The sequence below is a fragment of the Lacerta agilis genome, chromosome 15 (genome assembly GCF_009819535.1).
Source record: "Lacerta agilis isolate rLacAgi1 chromosome 15, rLacAgi1.pri, whole genome shotgun sequence".
In the NCBI taxonomy this organism is placed as follows: domain Eukaryota; kingdom Metazoa; phylum Chordata; class Lepidosauria; order Squamata; family Lacertidae; genus Lacerta; species Lacerta agilis.
The window spans coordinates 38,466,228-38,493,652 of record NC_046326.1 but is presented as its reverse complement, the minus strand read 5'-3'; the positions used below and the strand labels follow the sequence as shown (position 1 = coordinate 38,493,652).

The 27,425-nt window shown below is 46.1% G+C and overlaps 1 protein-coding gene across 1 annotated transcript in view; it reads right to left on the bottom strand.

Moving 5' to 3' along the window:
- Window positions 1-27,425, bottom strand: part of BCAS3 (BCAS3 microtubule associated cell migration factor) — a 455,244-nt gene that overhangs the window by 289,654 nt on the left and 138,165 nt on the right. Inside the window, 1 exon segment of the mRNA XM_033171393.1 lies at window positions 21,788-22,052. Within this exon segment, the coding sequence (XP_033027284.1) occupies window positions 21,788-22,052 (265 nt within the window).

Genomic DNA, 27,425 nt, shown 5'->3' with positions numbered 1-27,425 from the left:
TTAATGGGAAATTTGCCCTGTGCGAAGTCACCTATAGATTATTTCCTCTTGGAATATGCTGGACAGAAAATGAAGCTGTTCACTTAGTAATGTGGGTTAGTTACTAAGCAGCCCCACAGACAGCACTGCTCTTCAGTTCTTAATGTCAGGTTAGATTCTGAAGAAATATCAACTTTGGGGGGGGGGCAGGCAACAGAAAGGTTAAGCTTCTAGTCCTCATGGATCAAAGTCAGCAAGTGGCAACATCTATATCTATACCTGTAAACAGAGAGGCTTGCACATTATGATTAATGACACCCCCTTGCCCAGAGGCAGTATATCTCTGGGAACCAGATTCTGGGAAGGGGAAGCCGTCACCTTCATGCCTTTTTGTGGGTTTCCCAGAGGGATCCATCTGCAGGGAAACAGAAGGTTGGACGAAATGGAGGTTTGAGACTCCTCTGATGCAGTAGTTATTTGTTTTGGGGACGCACAGCAGTAGGATAACACTAGTCAATCGCTAACTGATAAACAGCATCAGTTGCATTTTCCAAGATGGACTGAAGCTTTGGCTTTGCTTCCAGCTGACCATTTGTCTTCTCCAAACAGCTCCACAAAGTGCCAGTGAATAAGGTTAGGAAAACGGTAATGTTGTTAGTGTTTACTTCCAGCATCTTACACTTAGGTCCTTTGTAACTGTGGAAGATTGAGCAGATGCACAACACACACACACACACACACACACACACGCACACACACGGAAATGTTGTTGTGGCCGGCACCATCAAGCTGCAACCTTAACTTCTTAATTGCATGGCCGTAGGGAGCAAGCAAAATGCGCTCCAGTGGCTCTTTTATCTTGTATTCAAGAAGAGCTGCATTGTGCACCCACTACCAGGATGAAGTGGCGTTCCACAGATTATATTTAACAGGTCAATTTCTTTCTTTATTTTTTAAAAAAAGAGCGGGGAGGGGGAATTATGGCATGCTATTGTATCTGGGCCTGAGAAAACACTCAATGATAAAGGAGTGGCGGGGAGTGGGGAGAAACCCTATTACACTTCACCCCCCTTCAGGCTCTGAACAAGCAAGCTATTCCCAATGCAACCTTGGGAACATTGCAAACAGAAGCAGCCCTTTCCAGTACAGGCCCAAAGTCCAGAAGCGTGCACTCAAGCATCAGCTGTCTTTCCACCTTTTCAAGCAAGCCGACGATTCTCTGTCAAAGGACGAGGAAGCAAACATGCCAGAGGCGAAGTCCTCCAGTGTGATGATGGAAAAGCATTCTGTGTGCGTGTGTCCTGGTGGGGTGGAGGGACCAAGCTGGCAATATGCTGCGGGAATTAGCCCGCGTTATCCCAACAGTTTGTGAATGCCACACACAACAGAAGTTATGAGGAACTTTCCCCAGCATCTATTGCAAATCTATTTTCACTAACATATTCACGCTCATCCCGCCCTCCCCATATATGCATGGTCTGTACAAAATGTTTTGTTGAAGAACTGCATCCTACAACTCAGGAGTGTGAATTTCAAAGGATAGCTGTGGGTTTTTTGCAAATCAGTTTCCCCATGTATTTTCATGTGTTGTCTTCCCTAATATTATTTATGTATTTATTTACTGCCAGGCGGTTTACAATTTTAAAAGCCTACAACAAATGCATTTCATAAAACAAAGACTGACAAGAGTCCTCTCATGCCAGCTGGGAGCTTGATGGGATGCACACTTTACCCTAGGAGTGTTTTTGTATACATTACTTCTCTGGAGAACTTGCACAGCAAAGTGGGGGTTTTGTGTTCCAATTCACACATGGTTTCTGAAAGTGAGGGTTACCTGGGTTTGCCATTAAATTCGAACTGGCTGAACCCGACCCCTTGCCCCTTACAGAAGGTAACTCCGCCCTCCTGTTTCCTGCTCCACTCAGCTGCCAGGAAAAGCTATCACTGTTTTTGACCGCCACTTTCTTTCCCTTGTTCAGAACACTTAGGTAACCTTAGCGAAATGTCTGACTGGGCTGTGAATACCAAGGAAAATGGGAATGCACAGTTTGATGAACGGGTCTTTGCAGGCACTGAACTGTGGGACTTTCTGCCCTCGGTGCCAGAGTTCAATCACCCTTCCAAACAAATCACATGCCACTCTTGGTTAACCATTTGACCAACAGTAAATCCCCCCACCTTCTTCGCCCCCCCAGCGGTGCCACTTTGCTGTACAAGGAGGGTCTCTTTACACCACCTGCTCCGCACTATTTCATTTGAGAATGGTTTAATGCATGTCAGCACCTTTTCATGAACTGCTACGATCTCTTGGATACTGCTGGACTTGAGACATTGGTTCCAATCTTTCTTTCTTTCTTTAAAAAAACAACAATATTCTGTTCCCTTCACAGCGTTCATTACATGGCCAGAATCTATACAAAACAGACACAGCAGGAAAACTGCATTGAGCACTGAAACATACATAATGTGCTAACTTACACTAGTTGTCGAAGTTCTAATACCAGAACCAACCAAACATGTCTCACTTTACTTAAAAGTTGGCAGTAACTTTGTTGGCTTTGTCAGATCTTAAAACTTGACACAATTTGGATTTACAGTATGCAATATCCCAGCCCTTCTTTTTTGGAAACTGCTTTGAGGGTTTGTTTTTAGTTTTGTTTTCTTTTTTTGCAATCAAGCGGTGTATAAATGCTATGAAATAAAAATAAATACAATTATTTACCTGCCACTGGAAATAGGAAGTTTTGTCCTTGGTCCCCCTAGCTCACTATTGCTGTCTCCCAGCCCTCCCTGGAGATGCCAAGGACTGAACTTGGGTCCTTCTGCATGCTAAACATGTGCTCTACCGCTGAGCTACTGGCTCCAAAATGCTTGCCGCACTTCAGACATTCATTGGGCAGCAACCCTCTCTTCGCTTGGAGACAGGAGAGTGCAGAGGCCCCTCCTCTCCGCAATACTGGCACTCCCCCCCCCCCAGAGCACAGTGTACATGACTGCTCCACTGATGGGAGTCTGTCCCTTCCCCTTTTCTTTTTCTCCCAAGGAGAGGAACTGCACACAAATCAGGCAGCCGTACATGCAGGCCTCTGGGTGGAGTGGTCAGGGCCAGCCGAAGTTGTTTTGCTGCCTGAGGCAAAAGGACAAGATGGCACCATCACCTGGAAATTCCATGGGCAGAAGCTGACCAGACTGACAGCTGAATCTTACTTCAACTACATGCGCTGCACCTCAGGGCATGAGGCGAGCTTAGGGAGTGCAGGACAAGCTGTTTGGCACACGTAGCTCAGCCTTCCAGCACCCTGACACAACCCTTTGTTATCCCAGCATCTCCCTTCTATGCCTCACTCTAACCTAATGGCAGGGCCATCCTGAGGTGCGGCCATGTGACTCTACTGATGGTAGAAGGCACATACCCTGCCCCTCTACCACAAGAAGCCCCTGTTGCTGGTTGCTGAGCATTTCTTGAACCAGGGCCATGCCACTGACTGATCATGGCTCCAGCCAGGTCCAAAACTTCACTTAGTTTTGAGCACACTGGATGGGACCTCCATATAATTGCCCCTTTGCCGTTTTGCACTCCTGAGACATCATGAGGCACTGCCCCTCAAGTCTCAAGTTTGGGGGTTTCTGGAGGTCTAGAAAGTCTAGACTTCAAACACCTTCCATTTTTCCTTCTTTACTGCAAGGCTCTACTTTTAAACAGGGATGGGCTAATATGTAATTTCTATTTCTCTCTGTTTCTCATTTTTCCATTGTTTAGTTCTCCACATTTCCATATCACTTTGCAATTTTTTTTTAAAAAGTCCTCACGAAAAATTATCAGTATTTTAGTAGGAATGTTTCCTAATATGCATATTGATTGTATATCAATTTTTGCAAGGTGATTCTGCCCTAATATAATGCACACTTGTATATTGTTTTCACTAATATATGAACACTTTACCCTAGTATATGCATTTTTGTACACATTACTTGTCTGGAGAACTGCACTGCAAAATTCAGGTAAGTGTGAATTTCAAAGGATTGTGGTGGCTTTGGTTTGTGTGTTGCTTCAGAAACTGCAAAGTAGGTAGCTTCACCTTTAAACATGGACTGAATAAAAAAAAAATCCCTCATCCCTAATACTGTGGGAAGTATGGAAAGTTTGGCTTTTCAAAGCACATTCTAACAATAATGTACGCTTCTTTGAAAAGCAGAACATTTCCCCCAATAAACAAACTTACAAGTAAAACATGGAAAACTCAGCCCATAATTTTAATTTTTTATTTTGCATGCTTAGCATTGAAGGACGGAGGAGAGGAGAGGAGAGGAGAAGAGAGGGGTGGGGTGGGGAGAGAGCCAAACTCATCCTGTCACCCCTTCAACATTTGGAATCCATATTTTTCCAGACACTTTTTCTATTAGAAGTGCACATCGGCAAAATGGATTAAGCTGAGGATTCAAAGGCGAAGAGGAGACAGAGTGGGGGGAACCAACAATCACCTTTGTGGCTTGCGCAGGGGATAGCTGCCTGTCATAGTTGCTTTGTGGATGAGAGAGTCCCAAGTCAGTCATAACTTAACATGCTCGCTTCCACTCAGAAGTCTTTTCCTTTGTTTGTTCTTATTTAATGGAAGGGGGGAGGCCCGAATATGCCGGACAAAAGAAATCCCAACAGACAAAGCAAAAACAAATTAAAAGTGCTGTTATAAAACACAGATGCTGCAAGAAAAATAAACTTTGCAAGATTTACGGGGTTTTGACAAAGTTGGGCGTTTGTGCAAAAGCCATCAGGAGCAACTCCCGGGTAATGCCATTTGCAAAGTATCCGTCCACTCTATTTTATCTTCCTCTGTCTAACGTGCACACGCACACCCTCCCTCTCAGGGAAATCTGGGTGGCTGATATGCTTGCTTCTGGAATGGAGTGATCTGAAGACAGTTGGCCAAAGCAGGTGGTGCGTATGTAGCCGTTTCATGGGCACAGAGACCATGGTATATGCTGCACGCCCTCTAGTTCAGAGTTAGCCAATGTGGGTGCCCTACAGATGGCATTGGACTGCAACTCCCACAATCCCTGGCCGTTGGCCATGTCGGCTACATTTTATGGGAGTTGTACTCCCCCCCTCCCAAAAAAAAATAAACAACCTGGGAGGGCAGGATGTTGGCTAATCCTGTACTATATTATACTGGCAATTAAAGCATTTGAAATAGCACTGGAAACCTTACGAAAGATGCTGCCTGTCAGAGTAGGCAAGATATGGTAAAGAGAAACACAGGAAGCTGCTTTATACTGAGTCAGGCCATAGGTCCCTCTAGCTCAGTATTGACTGATTGGCGGCAGTTCTCCAGGGTTTCAGGCAGGGGACATTCCCTCCCCAACCTGGAGACACCTGGTGTGTGTGTGTGTGGGGGGGGAGGTTAAACCCAGGTCCTTCTGCATGCAAAGCAGATGCTTCAGCTCCTCCTCAAAATATCAGCCAATGTTTGACATGGGAACAGGAAAAGAAACGACTGATTTTAACACTTAGGAATGTATGGAGTTGCCTTATGATGAGCCAGAAAAATGGTCCATCTAGCTCAGCATTTTCCATGGAAAGAGCATAGGAACCTAGGAAGCTGCCTTATACTGAGTCAGAACGTTGGTCTATCAAGTTTAGTATTGTCTACACTGACTGGCAGCAGGCTCTCCAGAGTTCCAGACAGGGAACCTTTTCCAGCCCTAACTGGAGATGTTGGGAACCTTTCGCCTGCAAGACATGTGCTCTACTCCTGAGCTATGGTCTTTTCACCAGAGAACCGGTGGTATGATTTGGTGCAGAGCAGTTTCAAAGGTACATTTGGGTTGTTGTTTTTTTTAAAGAGAGGCTATTAAATTAATGGCAGGGGGGAAAGCAGCACTATTGTGGCCATGGGGGCGGGGGGCGGGAAGCAGACATTAAGCGACTGTTTCTTAGACATTTAAGAAAGAATGCAAAATGTGCAGAAATCTGGATACACTGAACAACTGCAGTGTGATGGAAACACGAGAGAATTTAAGTAATAATTAAAAAAGAAAAAGAAGAAAACACACAAGCATGCAGGTCCATTGCTTAATCACTTGATAGTCACAAGCCTAAGGCAGTGTTGATGGCCTCTGGGCTGCCAGCAGCTGTTTTTGCTAGCAAAGATGTCACATTTGGTAAGAAGGGGCAAAGTCTGTGCAATCATCAAAAACACCTTTGCGGTATAAAGTTTCCACTGATCTGGCAAAGAGGAAGAAACTGGTCTGAACCTGACCAGGACATGGGAGAAGCCCTCCTGGATCACAGCAGGGATCCATCTTACTGAACAGATCACTGAACTTTCACAGAGTTTGGGGCAACTAAAGTACCAGCAACATGCTCCGTCTTGACAGCGCCTTGGGGGTGCGAATGGGCTGGTGGTCACACCCACATCTAGGCTTGGAGTGAGCATTCTCCATGCAACATCCCTGGAAGTCAATACCTAGAGCCAGGGACTGGAACAGACCAGGCAAATGCCAGGCTCTTAGCATTTAGACCAGACCTGACCAAGGCTTCCTCCCATTCATGCTTCCTCCTATTCACAGTTTCACAGATAGGCTGCAGTCACTTTCAGCCACAGTTGAATCTAGGCCGAGAGAGTGTGTTCTCTAGGCACCCTGAAAGCAGTTGCCAATCATGTTGCCTGAAGTGAAGTTGGACAAACCAAGGTCCTGCTCCAAACATAATTACTTGGCCCAGGCAAACTGCAGGCTTTGTAAGTGCCAGGGACTAGCTGGATGGTGAGGAGTGGTGGGAAGTGCCAGCCGGGGAACCCCCAAGGGAGATCTCAGAGGAGAAAGGCTCAGAGCCTGGGGATTGGTGGACAATGAGGAGACGTCAGAGGGGGAAGCTGGGGAAGAGATGCTGGATATTGAAGGGACAACGGGGTTTAGTGAACAGGAGGAACCTGTGACAGGGAGCAGTTCAGACTCTGTGGCGGAAGCGGTGTGTGTGTGTGTGTGTGTGTGTGTAGACTGTAGAAGCATCCCCAGGAGTCTCTCTCTCTCTGGCTGTGACAAGCTCCCCTCCCAGTCTTCAAGAACACGCAGGATAATGAGGGCAGAACAGAGACAAGACGCGCACAGACGTACCGGTAGTTTGAGACTGGTAGGAAACATTTGGAAAACATTTGGAAGAGGAGGAGCCTTAGGAAGGGTTGAAGGCAGGGCCCTTTAGTCCTGGCAATTGCTCTATAGGAGCAAGATCTACTAGGAAGTGTTGCTGAGTTGCATGCATTTTCTTTGAAAATTTGGTAAATTCACCTTTAAATGCAAACTGGACAGAATTACTCCCCCATCCCTAGTGGTGGCTCATTGCTTAAATAAATGCTTTCTGCACATGCTCAAATATATATCCCTGTTACATAAAACGTCACAGTAATATTTTAGGAATATGCCTGACTCTTTAAGACCCGTTTGTGAGTTGGGAAGAGAGGTTTTCTTTTACTTTTGCGTTCTATAAAGATTCTCAGTCAGAGTCACTTTTTTTTTAAGGCAAGCAACAAAAAAATGGGGGGGGGAATCATATTTCTAAATATATATTTCAGGATGTTGTTCTAGTGGGGGAGGGAAGAATATGCATGGGACACTGGGCAGTTTATTTTCTTTCCTTTTTTTGTTTTCATTCAATACGGGGGGGGGGGGGAGTTACGATCAGGATAAAAAAAAAAAACCTTCCCAGATACAGTTCCAGGACTTTCACCCTCCTCTCTTGACCTTTTCTCAGACCTGTTACAGTACTATCAGCAAATCTGCGAGAGTCGGAAGAGGAAACAGTGGCGTCCTGGAGAGAAACAACAGGCCTGGGATCTGAACCGGGGGGGGGGGGGGGCTGGATTTCTGCAGAAGCAATGCTGGCTCGCCGAAATAGTTTGGGAAAATGCATAACCCACAGCTGGGACAATTGCAACACTTAGCAAAACACACACACACATCGTTGCCACCAGTTCATTTTTCTTACATACAATCCCCCCATCCTTCCGTTGATATTGTCTCTCTTATTCTCAAGACTTGGTCTGAGTCACAGCTTGCCAAAAGGCTTGGGACTAGCCCTGTAGCTGTGATCCCACAGACCAGAACGTGTCTGAAGAACTCAGCAGGGAGGAGGAGGAAGGTGGGTGGGTAGGTGGGAACTAGAATCAGCTGGTTTTGCCTGTCACTGGCTCTGACTCCACTTGCTTTTGGGGCTCCATGTATTCCACCCCACCAGCTCCAATGGTAACCAGCCACCATTGCTGGGGGGGGGGGCAAAAAGCCAAAATCTCTGACTCAAGTCCTGAACTGGGGCTCCAGAAACCCTACAGGCATTGCAAGATTGGAACCCCAGGCCAGTTTCTGTATCGGAGATGGCAGAACCACAGCACTGGGGCAGGGGTGTATAAAAGGCTGGCACAAGTTGCAGAGGAGGCAGAGTTGGTTGCTTGAAGGAAGAGGAAGTTGGACAGAAAATTCAGACCAGTTGCGCTAAGCAGAAATGAGTAGTCTGGCTAGAAGAACAGACCAAGGCTAGGATATGAGAGACACAGGGATGTAGGAAGCTGCCTTATACTGAGTCAGACTTTTGCTCCATCAAGCTTAGTAATGTCTACACTGACTGACAGTGGCTCTCCAGGGGACATTTTGAGCCCTACCTGGAGACGCCACTGGGAATTGAACCTGGGACCTTCTGCATGCAAAGCATTTGCTCTACCACCAAGCTGGGGGGGGGGGTGGCTTCTTCATTATCAGCCTCTGCCAACTTGGTAGGCTCCAGAGGTTTGGGGCTACATCTCCCACCTGCATGAGTTGGCAAAGTCGGCAATAAATAAATGAAACCTACTTTTCACACCTCTGGCTGTGAATGTGGCCATGGTAATAGAAAGCCATTAATGTCTGTGAAGCGACAACCCCCCCCCTTTCCCAGGTGTTCATCCTTTGATGTCATCACGGCATCCCCTTTAAGTATCATGAAACATCTCGCCCCCAAAGGAGGACAAAGGTTCAGGGCCTGAGGAGAGGTGGATCCTGCTGTTGAGCGCAATGCAGGCTGCTGTGCCAGCCAGTTAAGCAAGTACATTTGGAAGATAAGCTCCAGCGCCAGGGACAAATGGAGTTCACACCCCGATACACACTGGGAGAAGAGAGGCCGTGTGCCTCATAAACCAGTGGCACATCCAGATCAGGGTGAACTTCACACACCATTTTCTTAACCACTCATGCGCTGTTATGAGATCCTGCTGCAAGGGGTCTATTTACACCCTAGTGAGCGTCAGCGGCAGGTCAAGGACACCAGACAGAGGGCCTTCTTGGTAGTGGCGCCCGCCCTGTGGAACGCCCTCCCATCAGGGGTCAGAGAGATAAACAACTACCTGTCATTTAGAAAATACCTGAAGGCAGCCCTGTTTAGGGAAGTTTTTAATTTGTGACTTTGTATTGTATTTTGGTATTTGTTGGAGGCTGCCCAGAGTGGCTGGGGAGACCCGGCCAGATGGGCGGGGTATAAATAATAAATTATTATTATTATTATTATTATTATTATTATTATTATTATTTACCCAGGGCCCTAAAAAAAAGGCTCAACAAGTCCCGGCACCTCTTTTTCTAGAAAGAAAACCCTGAATAATATACCTCACAGGGTTAGACAACCATCCAGTGAACATAAGTAAAGATCTGCTGGATCAGGCCAATGGCCCACCTAGTCCAGCAGCCTGTTCTCACAGTGGCCAAACCAATGCCCCAGTAAGAAACCCACAAGCAGGATCCAAGTGTGAGAGCACCCTCCAGTCTCGTGGCTTCCAGCAACTGGTATTCAGAAGCATTACTGTCCTCAACCATGGGGTTGGAACACAATCATTGTATTCATCTGTCCAATCCTCTTTCAAAGCCCCCCATCACCACCACACCCTGGAGATCACACCAACAGCACAGGCCTCTGTGAGAGGGGAAGCAGGGAGACACAGCGGCTATGTGAGTGAACTCTGGCCAGACCAGGCCTGGTGAGGAGAGAGATCTATTTTGATATTTCACCCCGGGTGCCAAGGTGCCTGAGGCCATCCCTTCCTTTCCACTTTTCTCTCAGCAGCTTCTGCTTTTACATTTAAGGATATTTCTCTGGCTCCATGTCAGAAAATATACTGAGTCAGGTCATGAGAAGTGTCAAAGATGCATTTCCTTTGGATGGGAAAAGGGACCCGTTTCACGAGCCCACAAATGCAGAACCAAGGAACTTTTTTAAAAAGAAAAAAAGACAAGCCCTCACCGCCCATCAACATCTTTCAATACTAAAGAAAAAAACTGTGCCTGTGTCTTGAGATGGGCACATTTTAATCTCCTGACACTTTTAAAGTCCCTCTTAGGTTACATTTTTTAGGTTTCAAAAGCCAACCACTCTCCCCTTCCTTATTTATAAATCAGGACACACACACAAAAATCAATTATTATATGGCAATGTAGGGAAGCAAACTGTTGACCTTCCCTGCATCGAGGGAAAAATAACCCTCCAAGGGAAGGGTATCAATCATGCTCTTAGGCCTCAAGGCTCCTGGAGGGGAAAGCCTCAGTGGCTGCCGTGGTCTCAGAAGTTGACTGGCCTGGACTCCTGGTCATCAGTGCAGGGGGGGCAGGATTCTGTTCAGCTCACTGCATGGGCCAAAGGAGATATTGTGGTGGCAGATCTGTGCACATGATAGGGCTTGCTGGGGACTTGCCACAGGCTTCATATAAAGTGGAGAGTGTGGAGTGAGCATTTTTAGCATAGCATGCACAAGAACAAATTTGGGGCTGACCCCCTTTCCTACTCAAGCCTACTTTTTCTACCCCCTTGCAACTGCTTTAGAAGAACGTAAGGAGACCTGCTGGATCAGGTGACTAGCTCATCTAGTTGAGCATTGTGTTCTCACAGTGACCAACCAGATGCCTCAATGGGGTGCCTTGAAAGCATGAGATAGCACCAGAGCACAATAGCACAACTCTCCTCACTTCTTGTATTCAGAGGCATATTGCCTCCGACAGCGGTGGCAGAACATAACCATCATGGCTAGTAGACACTGACAGCTTTATCCCCCATGTCTAATACGCTTTTGAAGTCATCCAAGTTGGCTGCCACCGCAGATTTGTCCATCCTCACCCACAAACAAAGCCACCACTCCTGGGCCCTCCCATCCCCACCAGCGCCTAATTTAGGACAGTGCAGGCGGTTCTCCACACAGAGCATTGAGCAGAGGAGGTGGTGAAGAAGAAGAAGAAGAAGAAGAAGAAGAAGAAGAAGAAGAAGAAGAAGAAGAAGAAGAAGAAGACCTTCAAGAAAAGAAAAGGTTAAGGAGTACACCCTATACAAAACTGGAGTGGAGTCCCTAAGACAGTTGGATGGTGCCTTGTCTGCCTCCTCGCAGCAACTCCTGCAGCAGAGCTGGTGCCAAACATATTGCTCTGCTTTTCTTTGGACAACATCAGCAAAACTGAGAGGGGGTCTTGATGTCTGGAAAGTTCATGACCTACATTACACTTTGCCCAGGCTTACACCTTGAGGGTGCTGCTAATGCAGCAGTTTGACTACACCCCCGGAGGCACACTCCACCGTCTCTCGACACCAACACCACCAACACCTATATACAGGTACCTACTGAGAACACCCCCGTCCCCCCCCCAAAAAAAAACTGTACTGAAAGGAATTGCTATGAAAATAAGAAATATTCCGTGGTGTATGTGCCAAATTTTATCCCTGCTCAGGGCACCATATTGCCAATCTCATTTCTAGTGACTTTTCTCTCACTTATTGCAGAGGATGCCACAGAACGAATTAAGTGACAGTAAACCTGTGTGTTCAAGTTTAACTCAGAATTAATTCAATTGCTGCAATACATGAGCTCCGTCACTGAAGAACGCAGTGTCAGATCTTGGTCCATCTAGCTTAGTATTGCCTACACTGACTTGCGGGATTCTCTCCTAGCCCTGTGTGGAGATGTCAGGGATTAAACCTGGGAACTTCTACATGCAAGGCAGGTGTGCTACCACAGAAAAAGCTCCGTGCAGTTACTAGGTTAGTAGCAAGCTTCCCATTGGGGCATCTTGTTAGAAGAGAATGTTGGCCATTGGCCCGATTCAGAAGGGCTCTTATTATGTTCTTACAGTGGAGGGAATGTGTGTATGCTAAACCTCTCTCTCTGATACTCATTTCCCCCCTTTTTTCAATGTGAAGGAGCATTAACAAAATGTGACACTCACACACAGATCCTGCACTGTGAAATGGTGCAGCGCATAATTCTACTGACTTGTCCTGCGTAATACTGTACGTGAATCGGCTCCCAGCGAAAAGGTCTCTCTCACACATACACACAAGGACGGTTTGAAATTTTGCTGGACAATCAAGAGCAATTCTTCCCGCCTTTCCCCCCCCCCCACAAAAAAATATGTCATTTGGAATTTGAAAAGGAGAAATAGCTGAGGCAAATTCTTTCCGAGGGGAACGTATAAACAACAGCTCCGAGAACATTTCAAACAAGAAGTCAACAAGCGGCTGTGACGGCCTTCCCATATCGTGGAACAGCAAGATAAAACAATATTGCTACCTCATACATCATAAATCGGCCATTGGCCTAACACAGACATACAGTGCGAGGAGAGGAGAGGGGGCTCTCTGAGGCACCCGCAGCAAAAGCTGAGAAAACACCACCCTCTAGAGGACATTCGCTTAAGCATCCCAACGTTAATGCTCAAAATGAAGATTGTGGTGTCATTGTTTTGCATACATCTAAGGCCCCAAATAGATGTGATGGTCCTGGCTGGCTCCTTCTGTTTAAAGGTGGAACTTTGCCTCTGTCACGCAGAAAGGGAAACTAGTTGGTGGTCTCGTATTTAAGGCAAGAAAGGTCCATGCGAACAGGTCCTGGGGAAAAGTCACAGGAGGCCACCACCTTGCCAAAGCTAAGCAGGTCTGGGTATGGTCAGTGCCTGGATGGAAAATCCTGTGTGTGTGTGTGCCACTGTGGGTTCCACAGTGGAAGAAGAGTGAAATAATATTAAGTGTATTAAGGCAAGAAAGGTCCATCCACTCATACCAGATCAAATTATTTGTCCATCTAACCTAGCACTATCTCCTCCCCAGACTCTCAGGCAAAGAGACAGGGGTCTTTTACCATCACTTGCTACACAATCTGTTTAACTGAAGATGCTAGGGATTGAACCCAGGGCCTTCAGAAAGCAAAGCAAGGAAGGGCTCTGCTCCTGGGCTATGGCCTTGTTACATTCCTCCAGTTGTATTCCCCACTGTTGATTTTAGGTTTTGAGCCTCTTGTTGGTACATGCCCATCTAAGCTTTGCTTTAAAAATCCAGTGTACGTGAATACTGAGGGTGGCCCTGGCAAAACACAGTCTGGTTCGCATTTAAAGGCAAGCCTACTTAATTCGCAAGGACGCAGGTGGCGCTATGGTCTAAACCACAGAGCCTAGGACTTGCCGATCAGAAGGTCGGCAGTTTGAATCCCTCCGATGGGGTGAGCTCCCGTTGTTCGGTCCCAGCTCCTGCCCACCTAGCAGTTTTAAAGCACGTCAAGTGCAAGTAGATAAATAGGTACCGCTCGGGTGGGAAGGTAAACGGTGTTTCTGTGCGCTGCTCCGGTTCGCCAGAAGCGGCTTAGTCATGCTGGCCACATGACCCGGAAGCTGTCTGTGGACAAACGCCGGCTCCCTTGGCCTATAGAGTGAGATAAACGCACAACCCCAGAGTCGTCCGCAATTGGACCAAATGGTCAGGGGTACCTTTACCTTTACCTTACTTAATTCACAGTTCCAAAAACAATTTGCAAACTAAAATGCAGCCATCCTTCAAAATTTGCACATCTCCTAATTTTGCAACGCAGCTCTCCTGCCAAGAAACGTGGACAGAAATGTATATTCTAGGACGGGGGGCGGTATGCAAACACTGGTGAAAATAACATACAAAAATGCAGCACATTAACAGAAATTGCTTGGAGAAATGTGCACATTAGGCATAATTATGTACAGAAATGAGTTTAAAAGGAGAAATTCACACTAAATTTTCATGAGGACTTCTTAAAAACAAAGAAAACCACAAACTGATGTGGAAATGTGGGCAACTGACCTTAAGATTAGAAAAACTGAGAGAAGCTGAAATTGACCGATTTGCTAATCCCTAGGACAGATGACAATGTTTGTTGTTGTTCAGTCGTTCAGTCGTGTCCGACTCTTCGTGACCCTATGGACTAGAGCACGCCAGGCACACCTATCTTTCACTGCCTCCCGCAGTTTGGTCAAACTCATACTAGTTGCTTTGAGAACACTGTCCAGTGTCCAACCATCTCATCCTCTGTCGTCCCCTTCTCCTTCTGCCCTCCATCTTTCCCAACATCAGGGTCTTTTCTAGGGAGTCTTCTCTTCTCATGAGGTGGCCAAAGTACTGGAGCTTCAACTTCAGGATCTGTCCTTCCAGTGAGCACTCAGGGCTGATTTCTTTAAGCATGGATAGGTTTGATCTTCTTGCAGTCCATGGGACTCTCAAGAGTCTCCTCCAGCACCATAATTCAAAAGCATCAATTCTTCAGCGATCAGTCTTCTTTATGGTCCAGTTCTCACTTCCATACATTACTACTGGTAAAACCATAGCTTTAACTATACGGACCTTTGTCGGCAAGGTGATGTCTCTGCTTTCTAAGATGCTGTCTAGGTTTGTCATTGCTTTCCTCCCAAGAAGCAGGCGTCTTAATTCCGTGACTGCTGTCACCATCTGCAGTGATCATGGAGCCCAAGAAAGTAAAATCTCTCACTGCCTCCATTTCTTCCCCTTCTATTTGCCAGGAGGTGATGGGACCAGTGGCCATGATCTTAGTTTTTTTGATGTTGAGCTTCAGACCATATTTGTCCATGGACAAAGATGACAATGTATATTGCAATAAATGGTTATTATAATGCCAATCGTCATACAAATAGGCTTCGGTTGACCTGCTTGGATTGCAGCTTGATCCCACCCCCTACCCCCAAAAAATCCACTCTTCTGGTACATAGCAAACTTCTTCTGAAACTCAAAAGAAAGCATAGAATGTGAGTTTTTGCAATACAGTAACTGAGGGAAAGGAGGTGTCATGACAGGGGTACCCCAGTGTTGGCCCAAGGAAGGCTCAGACTCTGTCAACACACATGTCACACTACCCGGAGTGGGAAGGAGCCCTTGGCACCCTCTTCTACATTATCATCCAACCCAAAGGATGCAGATCTCTCATCATTTTTGGATGATGGGTAAAAGCATATGGGGGGGGGGACATCCTTACAGCAGCTCTGATCAAAGCTGGACTGCGGTTGCCGTCAGATGAAGCAAAACCTATTTGAATGTTTTAAGACCTGCATCTAGAACCACCAGTCAACACGGCAGGAGATAAAATGAAAGAGAAAAGGGGGTGGACTGGAGACAGAGGCACGCAGACAGCTCGGCCGACAGGCTCTCTTGTTTACAGGCTCGGATATTAAATGTAATTTGGACGGGAACTGCCCTCCAGTGCTTCATGTTATGCTCCAGCTCATTTTCGCAAGGACTATTTTAGGTCCGCCGTGCTCTAAAAGGTGGTTTCTTAAGTGAGTGTTACTTAAAGGAAGCCAATCTGTTTCTCAGGAAGGGGGAACGGGAGCCGTCACGTCTTTCAAGTCTGCTTTCCCATAAGAACCCTGCTAGGAGAGGAGAGGAAATCGGGCACAGTGACAGGGACACATTGCAGGCATTCTGAGATGTGTATATTTATCAAACCTCTGGATTCTGTCCTCATTTTCTCCCTTGCAATGCAACTCGTACACACAGACAGTAAAAGGCTGTGGATGAAAATGCTTGGTCTCTCTCACTCCCACCCCCGATTTTAAGGGAAACTTCACAATGTGACATATGTTATTCTGCAGCCCCGCAGGAGGCTCAAGTCGGAGTTTCTTAAGAGTCAAACAACACATTATTGATGGGGGAAGGGAGTACACTTCAACTGGCTACTTTATTTTGATGGGGGGGACTCACTGTGGAGTCTAGCACATTCTGTATGGTCACAAGGCTGTAGCTCAGTGGTGAAGCGTCTGCTTTGCATGCAGAAGGGCCAAGATCCAAACCCCAGCATCTCCAGGCAGGTATGGGAATGTCCCTAGCCTGAAACCCTGGAGAGCTGCTACCAGCTGGAGTAGACAATACTGGGCTAGAGCTCATTTCTCTGCTGCCCAATTCCGCCCCCCTTGTGACATCCACTGCCCCTGACTGAAAGGGCAGGGACTCAGGTAGAGACACAATGGGCAAGCTTATCTGCTGGCGGATTTTTTTCCTGCATCTGGGGTAGATTGAATGAACCTGTCACAGCTGATGCAGAGACGTGGCAAAGTTGCCCTCCCCAAGCAGAAGCTGAAGGAGGCACAGGAAAGCAGGTTGGTTCACCTAAGTCAGTATCATCTACAACGGCTGGAAGAGGCTCTCCAGAGCTCAGGCCAGGGACTTTCCCAGCCCTACCTAGAGGTGCTGGGGACAGAAACTGGGGCCTTCAGTGTGCAAACATGTGCTCTGCCCTCTCCCTGGATGAACAGTGACTCATTCAGAGATGCAGTGGGCAGCCTCCTCTGTGAGTAGCATGCACCGTGGACTCACAAGAACCTTCAGTTACTTAATTATTTCCTTTATCGGGACCATGAATTGTGAATAGCTGGTTTAAAAGTCCAATAAACTGGTCCTAATCCTGCCACAAACCTTAAATGAAAGTGATTTATTATAGACAAGACTCAGTCAGCAAAGCATGAGACTCTTAATCTCAGGGCTGTGGGTTCGAGCCCTACATTGGGCAAAAGAGTTCTACACTGCAGGGGGCTGGACCAGATGGCCCTCGTCGTATTCCCTCCCAACTCTACGGTTCTATGATTCGAAGGCATAATGTAGAAAACCAACTTATTAAGGCCTAGCCAACCTTCTTCTAGGTTTTGAAAAACAAAAACATTTCAGCTGGGGTTGGGGACACATTTCCCTGCCTCTCTGCACTGGGAGCGATTGAACAGAGACAACAAAGAGCAGCCTCATCCACTGTAGAGAGCAAAGGCCGCAGCTCAGTGGCAGAGCATCTGCTTTGCATGCAGAAGGTCTCTGGTTCAACCCCTGGCAGCGTCCCCTGGTAGGCCTGGTAGGCCTGGGGGAGGCTCCCTGCTTGAACCTTGGAGAGTAGTTATTTATCAGTGTAGATAATACTGAGCAAGCTGGACCAGTGGCCTGAGTCAGAGCAAGGTAATTTGCTATGATTCTATGATTATGGAGAAAGAAAGAAAGAAAGAAAGAAAGAAAGAAAGAAAGAAAGAAAGAAAGAAAGATTTCATTTTAGATCGCATATATCCCACCCTCCATTTTAAAGGTTGTAGGACAACAAAACAAAAAATGGGAAAATAAAATTGCAACCAATTATTCATCATGTCTGCATTTTGGGAGTGATAATGGTATGTCATTCTCTCATCAATTTTCCAAGGGGGCAAAACATCAAACCCCATAAAAAAAAATGCCTGTTTGTCATGCCAGTTCACTGTCACCTCACTGCTTAAAAACTGAAACTGAAAATGAAAGATCATTGCTAAAGCTGGGAATTTAGGCAATGGCAAACTAAAATTGTTCTCCCCCTGATGTAACTCGGTGGCACCACGTCATTCCTGGAAACAGCGAAACCCCACAGAAGGATGCTCAACTCGGGATTGAGGTCACTGGTGAAACAAGCTTGGCAGCTCTACCGAAGGACCAAAAATATACAACAGGGTGGGGCTGGCAGATAAAATGACCTAAGCAAGAAAAGAGAAACTGCATAACAGGTGCAAAGGAAATTATCCCCTTGTCTGATGCTTCTTAACCATTTCCCTTCCTGCCTTCCTGCTCAAAGACAGCAAACCTGGCAGGAGCCAAGAGTGAGTCATTCCCTGTGAGGACGGCTCCCCACTCTGATAAAAAGGTTTACATTGCACAAGTAAACAATTTGGGACCAGAATAAACCATAAATAGATTTTCTTCTCTGCTGCGCCAAATGCATTTGAAAGATAAAAGTCAGAAGGAAGGATAAAAGAAACCATTTGGGGTGGCACGTTTCTTCTGTGTCCTAGAGCAAGGGTGGGGAATATCAGGGCCAAGGGCTAAATGAGCCCTCCCTGGGAACTCTCCCAGGCTACACCCCTTGCAAGGTCAATTTGTGCCATCCTTGAGTGCTGTTGCCTACCTGGAATGCATCCTTGGACTCACTTGCCTAGATGGAGGATGGAGAAAGGGTGCACAGCAACAAACCTATTGTACAAAGGTACAATCCACATTTGTCAGTCCACCCATTCCCCCAGCCACCACTAGTATGTGGCCCACCGGGAATATGGCCTTTCGTCTGAAAAACCTTCCCCACCCTTCTGCTTGAAGCAGAGGAACCAGTCAGGTGCCTTCCAGGTGTTGCTGGACTCCCAACTCTCAGCAGTCCCAGCCAGCATCTGAAGGAAACCACATGGGCTGCTTCTGCCCTATGCATGAGGTTCACAGGTCTTGAAGGGTGGCAGTGGAAGAGTGGCAAGATACATGCTAGGGGAGACGTTAAGTGCTGAAAGAGACCCAATGCAACCGGGACATTTGCAGTAGCTGCAGCTCATAAAATAATCCCGGCCAAAGTCCCATCAAGCCCAAGCATCCTGTTTCCCACCATGACCAGCCAGATGGCTCCAGGAAGCCCATGAGCAGGGCAGGAAGACGGTGGTCTGTGCTCCATCCCCCGGGGGCTGGTAGTCAAAGGTAGACAGCATCAGAACAAGGAGATTTGATTCCTAATGATCATGAGTAATAAGTACATGGGGATTTCCTTGCTGGATCAGAGCAAAGTCTGGGCCCACTTAGTCCAGCATCCTGTTTCTAAAAACAGCTAGGTAGGAAGGCCAGGACCATTGCTTGTCCCTGGTATCTCATATCCTTTGAACCCAGGGGTTTTCCGATCTTGCCTAAATGGACCCTTCTCATCTCACTCAGTTTCTCTTTCTCCCAATCATGGGGAAAGAGAAGAGGTCCTCTTATAGATCAGTAACTGATAACAGAGCAGGAAGCAGTGAGTAGGAACAAATGGACAGTTCTCACAGTGGTCAACCAGATGTCCTAATGCCCTAACTTTCCTCCCATCCAGAGACAACTTGAAACTTGCTGAGGTTCCCGACAGACCATCTCGTGTTTTTTTTTCTGTTGCAGTAATTGTAATTGTGCTAGATGCTGCACGTTTTTAAAGTGTATTTTTACATCACAGACCACCTGGATGAAGCTGGTCTGCGGGCCAGTTTGGGAACCCTTGCTCCAATGGTAAGCTCACAAGCAGGACCTCATGCAACAGCACTCTCCTCACTCATGAATCCCAGCAGTTGGCATTTCGGAGGCAGGCTTGCTCCCACAGGGGAGGTAGAACACAGCCACAAGGATATGCACCATCAAATGGCATGAACTGGAGGTGGGTGGAGGTGATGAGGACTCACGGCTTTAATAAATAAGGTATTCCCTCAGCTATGATGAACTGCAATACCCTCCAAAAATCAAGTTGTTTCATTTTGACTTGTCACTTAAAAAAAAAACCCCACATTTAAAAAAATAATAATCCTTCAAAGCTTCCACTAAGTTTGGGGAAAGAACAAAAACCCATCCGCCGACTCCTGAAATTTTTGGTCGTGCTGCTAATCAAAACCAAACGAAACCTCTCAGATGCTTCTTGAGCATCAAACACTCCTTTCTATTTACAAAGAAAGAGCTTCAAACGTGTTTGGAAAACCTATAAAGGCGACAACTTACTGTAGTTTCCTCCTTGACAAAAAGCAGACACCAATGGATGAAAGCTGCAGACGTTGATCGCTCCTTCCTGTTCTCTATATGATGTCAGTAGTTAAAAATGATTGGATGTGTTATAATAATGGTTTACAGCAATCTGGTGTCTGTTCCAAGCATGCCACACTCGACCGCTGCATTGTAATGCAAGGAGCAAAGTAATGTTCCATCTCAGGAGACGCTGGGTGGCACAGACCTCACTGGCCACCTTGCCAAGATGAGGAAGCAATCAGAAAAATGGATGCCTTAGCATGGCCACTGACTCAACTCTTAATCACACAAGAAAGAACCTAGGAAGCTGCCTTATATGAAGTCAGATTGCAGGTCCACCTAGCTCAGCTTTGCCTACACTGATAGGCAGTGGCTCTCCAGGGTGGGTTTCAGAGCAGGGAGTGTTTCCCAGCTATATGTGGAGATACTGAGGATTGAACTTTTTCACTGGAACATCCCTCCCTTGACATAACAGGCAGGCGCCGTCTCTATTGCCTTTTTGGCATCTCTCGAAACCTTTCCTCTTCCAAAAAGCATTCTAAGTGGAGATCCTTATCCCATTTGGTATCGCATTGAATTTGAAACCGTTTTTATATATGCAATGGTTTTATATATGTGTTTACTGTACTGTGAAATTGCTTCAATATGCTTCATAAATAGTAGAGCATTAAGGTAAACCAACTAGACCTCCTGAGAACATCAGAAGAGACATTCTGGATCAGACCAGTGGTCCATCTCATCCAGCATCCTGTTCTCACAGAGACTGTTGGACTATATGAATAGCAGCTTCCAGAGGTCCACAGGCTTCCTGCCCTAGAGTTGAGCTGCATTAGGCAAAGGCTCTGAGGAAACAACTTTCCTCTTGGAACAACTGCTCTCCAACTACACTACTGTGAAAGAGATCAGCGACAATGACAACAAACCCAACTTTTCATTTCAGCTCATCTTTCATCTTGAGCTGGCTTTCACATTTCCTCACAAAACAATAAATATTTGTCTTCAGAATGTCCAGATGTTGCTCTCCGCCTACCCTTGACCAACCAACAATATGATTTCCAGGTTAAAAAACACCAATTGAAACACCGAGCAGAGCACCTTGGGAGGTCTATGAAATAAAACATGAGATGATCAAGCTCTAAAACCTTTTAAATGATTTTTAACCTGAATATGAAAAGCACCCATCTTTCCTGATCTATCTTCTGCATACCTTGCTGTAGCACAGGGGGTGGAAGCTTGTGGCTACCTCAACTCCCATCAGCCCTGACCAGCATGGTAAATGGTCAGAGATGATGAAAGTTGGGGTCTAACAACATCTGGAAGGTACTCAGTTCTCTTTCCAACGTTAGAACATAAGCAGAGCCATGCTATAGCAGGCCAATGGTCCACCTGGTCCAGCATCCTGTTTTCACAATGGCCAGCCAGATGTCTGTGAGAAACCTGCCCCAAGCACAAGAACACTCTCCCCTCCTGTGGTCTCCAGCAACTGGTACTTCTTCACACATTGCATAGTTAAACTATGGAACTTGTTCCCACTGGAGGCAGTGATGGCCACCGGACATGTTGGCTAGACTCTGCCTCCTTGAATGCCAGTTGCTGGAAACCACAGGAGGGGAGAGTGTTTTTCTGCACAATCTTTCAGCTTCATTGGGCACCCCCAAATTCTAGTATTATGAGAGAGGGAGAAAAACTCTTCTCTACGCACTTTCTCCATGCCATGTACAATTTTATGACCTTCTATCATGTTATCCCTTACTTACCTTTTATCTGAATTAAAAATGCTTCAACCTCCCCTAATGAGGGAGAAACTCCACCCCCTGGATACTTTTGGTTGCCCTTTTCTGAACCTCTTCCAACTATACGATATCCTTCTCGAGGTGAGGCAACCAAGAACTGTACACAGCATTCCAAATGTGGACCCACCACAGATTTGTAAAAGGGCAGTTTTGTTTTCAATTCCTGCTAGACAATTGAAAAGGAAAAGGCAACACTTACCGTGAAGAGGGGAGCCAGACGGGCTGCTGGATAGCCCCGGGACGGGACTACAGCGACCTCCTTGTTTGGTCGTCAGCTCCTGCTCAATCTCCTCCAGCCCAGCGCTCTTCTGGAAGCGGCTCATTCGGTTGACAACCCTTGGTGACATGTGTGTGCGGACACAAGGCTGCCCTCCATATGGGTTGATGGGGAAGACATGGGACGTGCCCCGAAGAGTGCTGACCACCACCCAGCGGCAGTCGTGGCTGAAGGAAATGTCCTGCACCTGGAGTGGAGGGTGGGAGAAATCAAGGGGTACCATTTGAGGAGCTGTAATCGGTGTCAAGAAATCAGCCTGACTTCCAGAATGGAAAGGATCAGGCAAATGCATGGAGGTTAACTCTGGTTATTCACTTGATAGCCTTGCCCAGTTCTAAAGGCTAAGGGCAAACTGCAATATTTTAATATTTCCTTTAGGGATGGACAACTCTGTCAATGTTGGTTTCTCAGTTTGCCCCACTTCCACATCAGTTTGCATTAAAAAAAACAACCATAGAAATTTTGTATGTACATTTTTATATATGAATTTTATATGCAATTTTCCCCAGTGTTGTAGTATTAGTAGTATTTTTTTTTTTTATTATTATTATTATTATTATTATTATTATTATTATTATTATTATTATTATTTTATACCCCGCCCATCTGGCTGGGTTTCCCCAGTGTATGCAATTTAACAAGCAATGTCCTCTAATACAATGCATTTTGGGTTGGAGAGAGGCATCACAAACTTTGGACAATGCAAATTTCCAAGGATGGCCCACCTAGTCCAGCATCCTAGTTTCAACTGTGGTCAACCAGATGCCTATAGGAAGCCTGCTAGCAGGACCCAAGCACATCTGCACTCTCCTTACCTGTGATTCCTAGCAACCGGTATTCAGAGGCATACTGCCTCTAACAGAACATAGCCATCCGAGTTGGTAGCCGCTGAAGCCTTATCTTCTATGAATTTGTCTAAAAACCTAATCTAACCCCTGTGTTTAGAAGGAGTGCTAAGGTTTTAAACTGTTGCCCTGAGGATGTTATTTGTTATTAACTTCCATCAGTCCAGTCAGCAAGACTAGTGGAAAACGTGCTTGGAAGTGCATAAGAAATGACTGCTAACATGCTAAACATCAGAGGAGAGATATGCAAGGCTGGAAGGACAGGAAGACTTGAGTTCTGCACACAGTGTACTTCCCCCTCCAAAATATGAGCAAAAGCGGAATAAATTTTGTGAAATATAATAAAAGCATTATTAATAAGGAGCAGTGGGCTCAGGAGGAGGTCAAGAGTTAGAGTTCAAATTCTGGGGTCAAAAGTTTGATTTTCCTGTTAATGCAAACCCAGGAATTTTTGCTAGGAATTTAATATTACATCAAGGAACTCAATACCTTGATCATTTCTCAAAATGTTTCCCAGCTAAATCAAGATCCCAGTTCAATAAAGCAAAATTGTTGTGCCAGGGGGCTGGGGTGGTGGTGGTGGTGAGGAATTGCTTTAAAAAAAAAAAAAACCAAAACCACAGGAGTCTGGTGTAATTTTTTAATTGAATTTGGCCCTGAGAGCTGAGCTGTTGCTGTTTTTACAGGAGGCAAGATACACATTAGTTGCTTGCTCATTTTTCATTCTGGGGAAACATGAAAAATGAGAGGTAAATAATCGCCAGCAAAAAATGACAGATCCGTGCCAAAGTTTTGGATGTGGTTTGTGTTTGTGTTTGAAAGTTTAAAGACAAGGCCTTTAAGGAGGAGGAACTCTGAAATTTTCTTCTAAATTTGAGTGTGTAAAAGTTGCCAATAATCCAAAGCCAACAGTTTGAAAATGAAAGCTGATTGTTACTCAGGGTATACCATGTGAAATCATAACCTGTTCTGGAAAATTTGGAACACATGATTACTCTACGGGTGACTTTCCCACCACTTTGGGCTGTGTATCTATCTCAGTTAAACCACTGTTTTTAGTAGATATAGTTACCCAAAGGCATGACAACAAGAACCACCACTGACATTGGCTGTCAATGAATTTGTGCTTGAGGTTTGCTTTTACCTCCTCTCACCCATTCCTTTTTCCTCGTTTCATACCTTTTCAGATTATGAGCCTGAGTGCAGGGACTGCTTGAGAAATGATTATTGCTGCTAAAGGGTGTGGTATAAACACCTTAAATTGGGGGTGGGAAAACCTGCGTCTCCCCAGGTGTTGCTAGACTACCGCCCCAGTCAGCACAGCCAATGGTCAAGAATGATGGGAGTTGTAGTCGAGCAACATCTGGAGGAAGGGAGACCCCCCAAACCTGCTTTAAATAAATAATAAAAATGAGATGCACTCAGAATTTTTTGCTGGATTGTTTTCTGCTTCGTACATAGCTTATATGGTCTTTTGAATAAAAACAGGTTAAGGCGTTTTCCAGACAAAAAAACTGGAGAAGGATTGTGGGCAGAGCCACACTACAGATCTGAAAAAAATTCAGAGCGTATTTAAAGCATGTGACTCTTTCCCACCAAAAATGCTGGGAACTGTGGTTTGTTAAGGGTGCTGGGAACTGTAGCTCTCTGAGGAGGGAACTTGGGATCCCATAATTCTTTGTGGGAAGTTAAATGTCCATCAGATGTGCAGAGTGCAGATCTGCCCAACAGCTCAGCGAGAGAGAGCATGTGCTCTGCATGCAAAAAGCCCCAAGTTCAAACCCCAGTTATCTCCAGGTAGGACTAGGAAAAAGACTCCATTCCTGAAACCTGGAGAGTTGCTGTGATTCAGTGTCAGTAGTGGTGAGCAAGGTAGTTCTGTGTGTGAAATGATCAACCTCCCCTCATCATTGCTGGCCCCCTGGCCCCCTGCAGGAGGATGCAGCAGTCAGACACCCAACTCAGTTTCTGTCAAAGGCTTGAATGCATAGGTCAGTGTGATATGTAAGTCAGGAGGCAAACATTCAGGTTAAGAGGAAGCACAAGTTAAATTCATGGCCAGGTGTGAGCTGAGACTTTGTCACAAGACCTGAGATTCTCCCCCCCCCCCCAAATCTTTTGAAGAGAAGGGTGGGCGCAGATATTTGCATAGTTGGAGATCCAAGCCATGGGACTGGGCAAGCAAATGGGAGCTCCTCGGAATAGGGTGGGTTTGCTGAATAAGTTTGTGCCGGCACAGTCATCCCTATGCAGGGCCGTCTTAAGCATATCCGGTGCCATGGTGCAAAGATCCCTCTGCCAGCGTGCCCCCCCCCTTTCCCAGAGTTGTCAACCTTTCCCCAAGCCTCTGCGGGGATCGCTCTCCTCCCGTGGAGGCTTGGGAGGCAAGCTGCACGCCCACCAGCCATATGATTGACGGGGCACAGCTGACAGGCATGCAGGGAAAGGGGAGGCCGCTGGGAAAGCAGCACAGCTCCCCCACTCGCTGGGGCGCCCCGAGAGGCCAGCGCCCTGGTGCAATGTGCCAGTAAGCCCAATAGGAAAGACGGCTCTGTCCCTATGTCCTTGGTAACAGAGGCAGAGTCAACAGGGTCAGTCTGCTGTGATGCAGAGCTCAGAATGCCAGATGGCACCAAGGAAGCTGTATCTCCAACAATCCGCTTGACCCCTCCACTGGATCCCGATTTATGCCTAGTATCCAATTCCTCCAAATCCACATTCTCATCCCATTCCTCCCAATTCCACCAAGAAGTCTCCCCAGGACTCGTGGTAGCTGGCCAGATAGTTCCCATCTGTATCCCCCTCTGCTGATGCATGGATCACAAAGCTCACTCATTTACAAGCTCACTAGTAAATCAACCATCTTCGATTAAAAAAAAGGTTCACCTAGGATTAGGATACTAAAGGGAACAGCAAGGAAGAGGCTTTCTAGACTACTAGAACAGAAATGAAGAAAATGAACAACAACAACAAATGGGGGCGTTGAAAGAAAACAAAATCATCTTAACATTTGACAATCTCACACATTAAACAAACTTAACACACATGCCCCAGCGTACTGGAAAGCTACTTGGATTTCAAACAGCAGAGATCTTTCCAAAGAAGAAGGGTCTCAAATTGAGTTCTGTGAAATAACTGTGCCATGCTGGAGGATGTGGTCATACAGATATGTCTTAAGATTCCTGCAGCTAAATTGCCCCGTTTCTCATAGAGAAAACCCAACCTGGTAGCAGACAATGAGGACAACCTTAGCAACATTGCCAGCATTTTCTGGTTTTTCAGCAGAGGGTTATTTAGGGGGAAACAGCCTCCAGCCCCTGAGAGAGGCAAACAGGGACACCCCTCTTTATGATTGGCGAGCCCAAAATTATTTGGCCAAGCTAAAGAAGTGAGTCAATTCTATGGGCTCTGAAGCCATGCCACACCACCAAAGACATTATGAAACTTTTCTATTAAAAAAGAAAATGCAGACATTTTCTTCCTTAAACTCACAAGACATACTTTAAATGTATGGCAGCTAAATGAGAAACATATTGTGGAGTCACTGCTTGGCAACGAGAGCCCAGGGTTTGCAAGGACTGGGGCCTGGTTAAGCCATCTGCCTCTTGGGTAGGAGTATAAATTGAGGCTACAACCCTGAACAACCTTACCTAAGAAATAAGCAACACTGAAAAAGTGGCCTAGGGTTACGATGTGACTTGTTAAAGGCCCCTAAAAAAAAGGAAAAAAAAAGCCCACTCATACAGGAGAGTGGCTGCCGTGCCTCTGCACAACTGGGGGTTCATCCATACTTACCATTTGGCCTGTGCTTTCGGGTTTTTCTTGGCTGCCGTTTGCTCTGATTCAAAGAGAGGGTTTCTGCGGGGAACACGCCAGGGCAAAAAAAGGGAAAGTGCTCGGACATGGAGCTTTAAAGCATGGACTTGTGCGGATGAGCCCTGGGTTAGCTTTGCCTCCCCCTAAGTAGCTTCCTGCCAATGGACTGGCTACTTCTACTAATAGCAATTATCATAATTATAATAGCAGAATGTTGTTTATCCTCCCATCTTAGCAAAAGTGCTTCTTTGCATGATTTCTGTGCTTTCTTCTAGGCTCCTATACATTCTGTGTATTTTGATGTTTTCTTAGTCTTCTTTAGTATATTTTATACTTCAGCAGAGCACCTTGTAAAATTCTGAAGACTTGGGCGGAGGGCGTTGTCATAGGCATGAATGGACCGCATGAATGAATTGTGAATTGAACTGAAATGGCATTCGTTCCTTTTTGGAGAGGGTGAATTGGAACTGGAACTAATTCCTTTTAGAAATGAACTTTCCTCTCTCCCTCTTGTTTTTCAGCGGCCCTTCTTTGGGCCCCATGTCTGTCATCAGTCACCAACTGATCTTGCTGATAGAGGGGAAGACTGTTTATCGCTGCTGCTGCTGCTGCCACCACCTGTTATTAGCTTCTTACCAGAAGCTCTGTCACAGCACATAGCTTGGGAATAAGTGAATCGAGGAATCCAGCTGAGAACTCAAGACCCTGCCAATCAGGGTCAACATTAATGGGTGAGAACCACCAGTGGACCAACTCATTGAATTGTGAAACTAGCTTAGCTTCTTCATCAAAGCCAAGAGTCCCTCGCTTCTATAATGACCTCTTATGCGGATCCTGAAGCAAAAGCTAGGAGAGGATTTAGTTCTCTCCCCCCACCCCCCACCCCTTTCCCCTCCAAT